We start from the raw sequence: 2,484 nt of genomic DNA, 5'->3' as shown, positions 1-2,484 counted from the left end.
ACTAGAACAAGGAAAAATGTATTGGGAACAAGCTGTGTTGTCCCTTGCTCTGGGTCCCTGCCCCTGCTGGCAGCACCCTACACAGTACAGCAAGGATCCTGGGATCTCCAGTTAAGGCTCTGAAATTTCATATGGGAACATGCAGTAACAAAATGTACCAAGGGTTCGGGGTCACAGCCTCCTCAGCAAGACTCCCATTAGCACTCTGCTAAGAGAAGGGTGGTGAGGGGGAGTGAAAAAGCTGTGAGAAGGCATCATGACATGGTCTGTGTGTTTCCAGAGGGAGCTACTGCAAGCGAGCACAAGGCACTGATGTCAGAGCTGAAGATCCTCATTCACATCGGGAATCACCTCAACGTGGTGAATTTGCTGGGTGCCTGCACCAAACCCAATGGTAAATACTCCAGGGCAGCAGGCTGTGCCCGCTCCCAGAGATCAGTGTTTGTCCCCTGTGTCCTTTCTGCTGGCCATGTGTGTGACCACAGGGACATGCAGGGATGTTATTAGTGTGTCTGTGTGCACTCAGGGCAGGTGCCACAGCTCAGCAGGGCTGCACATAACATGAGTTGGGGCAAATTCTGACCATCCTAAGCCCTTATCTCCTCCCCTGACTTTGGTGCCCTCTCACCAGGTCCACTCATGGTTATTGTTGAGTTCTGCAAGTATGGAAACCTCTCCAACTACCTGCGGACCAAGCGGGAAGGATTCAGTCCTTACAGGGTAAGTACCTTCCTCTGCCCCTAGGGACCTGTCCCATGGCTAGGGAAGGAAGATGTGTAGCCTGAAACATGATCTGACACTGGGACAAACACACCCAACACTTTGACCAAGTGATCTTGATTCATGCGCACATCAGGGAAGTAATTTCTTTCTGCAATGGAAGATGGGTGCTTCCAAGATGGAATTACAGTCTAAGAAGAGGAGCAGGCTGTGCAGCTCGTGGGTGCAGGGGTTTCAGTGTGTGTTGTCTGCTGAGGTTTTCGTTTTGGTCTCCTTGTCAGGAGAAGTCTCCCAGGCTGCGTATTCAGGTCCAGTCCATCGTGGAGGCAGTGAGAGCAGACAGGAGGAGTCGGTCTGGGACTAGCGACAGCGCTATCTTCAACCGCTTTCTGCTGCACAAGAGCCCGACAGCGCAGCCGATCCAGGAAGGTAACGCTCCAGCCACAGCAGCAGCTCCTCACCACCAAAACAATGCCAGGCTTGGATAGCCTGGGGAATGGGTAGGGCATGACAGCAGGGACCAGGCCTTGAGGGCTGATAACTGTTGCATGAAAATCCCTGAACAGGGCCACTGCAGTCATCTGTTGTCAATTGTAATAGACTCTCGAAGCCCAAAAGGGAGGATTAAATTCCTTTGGATTGTCTTAGCCTAAAGAAAAGAGAATTGAGGGGAATTTCAGTGGGTCTTCCCTAGGACAGGAATGATGAGCTGACCCTCAAGTCTTTTCCAGCCCTGTTTCCCACAGCTCTGTCTGACTGATGTGTGGTGGAAGCTGGATTCATTCTCCTGACACCGGAGCAGGTTCCTGCCACATGCTTTCTGCCACCTAAGCAAAAAATCCTAGAAGGAAGCTAGTTACTCCAGTTAGCACTGAAGAGTAGTTGTATCTCACCAAGAGTATTGTATCCCACAGTCCAGGAGAGAGTAAGGGGAACAAGAGACCACTCACTGTCTAATCATTTTCCTGTACTCCTGGACAGTGGATGACTTGTGGCAAAGTCCCTTGACAATGGAAGACCTGATCTGCTACAGCTTCCAGGTGGCACGTGGCATGGAGTTCCTGGCATCCCGAAAGGTGAGTTCACCTTTTCCTTAGCTCCCCTCTTCTTTTGTGCATGTCTGACCACACAAGACCTGCCTACAGCCACTTTACGGGTGACACACAGAGAGATTCAGTGATCTGCCTCACACTTCTCAGGAAGTCTGAGGTAGCCAGGTGTACAGAGAGGAGGGAAATGAGTCCTCTGGCATCTCATCCTCTCCTTAACCATCTCCTTTTGAAATATTTATCTTTAACTCCTTCCCACTTCCACCATTCCCCCATGACAGCTCAGGTTTGGGAGGGGAGGAGTATGCCCTGAACTTTCTGATGGTGGTTCCTGTCCCTCTGATTTTGGCCCTTCCTCTTTGTGTGCCCTCAGTGCATCCACAGAGACCTGGCAGCTCGCAATATCCTGCTGTCAGAGAACAACGTGGTAAAGATCTGCGACTTCGGCCTGGCCCGCGACATCTACAAGGACCCTGACTACGTCAGGAAAGGCAGTGTGAGTGCTATCTTCTCAAACCCTATCGAGACTAGGTCCCTTTTAGCTGTTCATAAACTACTCTGGGGATGGAATAAACTGAGGAAAAAGGAGGAGTGAAACCACTTGTGTGGCTGCGACCAGGAACGATTGGCCCAGTGATGTGTGTGTGTGTTGTCCTCCTCCTCTACCAGCAGACCTCTGTCTCCTTCCTTCCGCCCCTCAGTCTGTCGTTAACTT

The 2,484-nt window shown here is 51.1% G+C and overlaps 1 protein-coding gene across 1 annotated transcript in view; it reads left to right on the top strand.

The window, feature by feature from the left end:
- FLT4 (fms-related tyrosine kinase 4) overlaps positions 1-2,484 on the top strand; it is a 32,609-nt gene that overhangs the window by 24,103 nt on the left and 6,022 nt on the right. The window contains 5 exon segments of the mRNA XM_010024942.1: positions 281-394; positions 632-720; positions 1,002-1,149; positions 1,702-1,796; positions 2,143-2,265. Coding sequence (XP_010023244.1) covers positions 281-394; positions 632-720; positions 1,002-1,149; positions 1,702-1,796; positions 2,143-2,265 — 569 coding nt within the window.

This window comes from Nestor notabilis, unplaced genomic scaffold (assembly GCF_000696875.1).
Source record: "Nestor notabilis isolate BGI_N333 unplaced genomic scaffold, ASM69687v1 scaffold30730, whole genome shotgun sequence".
NCBI classification, from domain to species: Eukaryota; Metazoa; Chordata; class Aves; order Psittaciformes; family Psittacidae; genus Nestor; species Nestor notabilis.
Note: the sequence above shows the minus strand (reverse complement) of the source record. Positions and strands in the feature narration are given on the sequence as shown.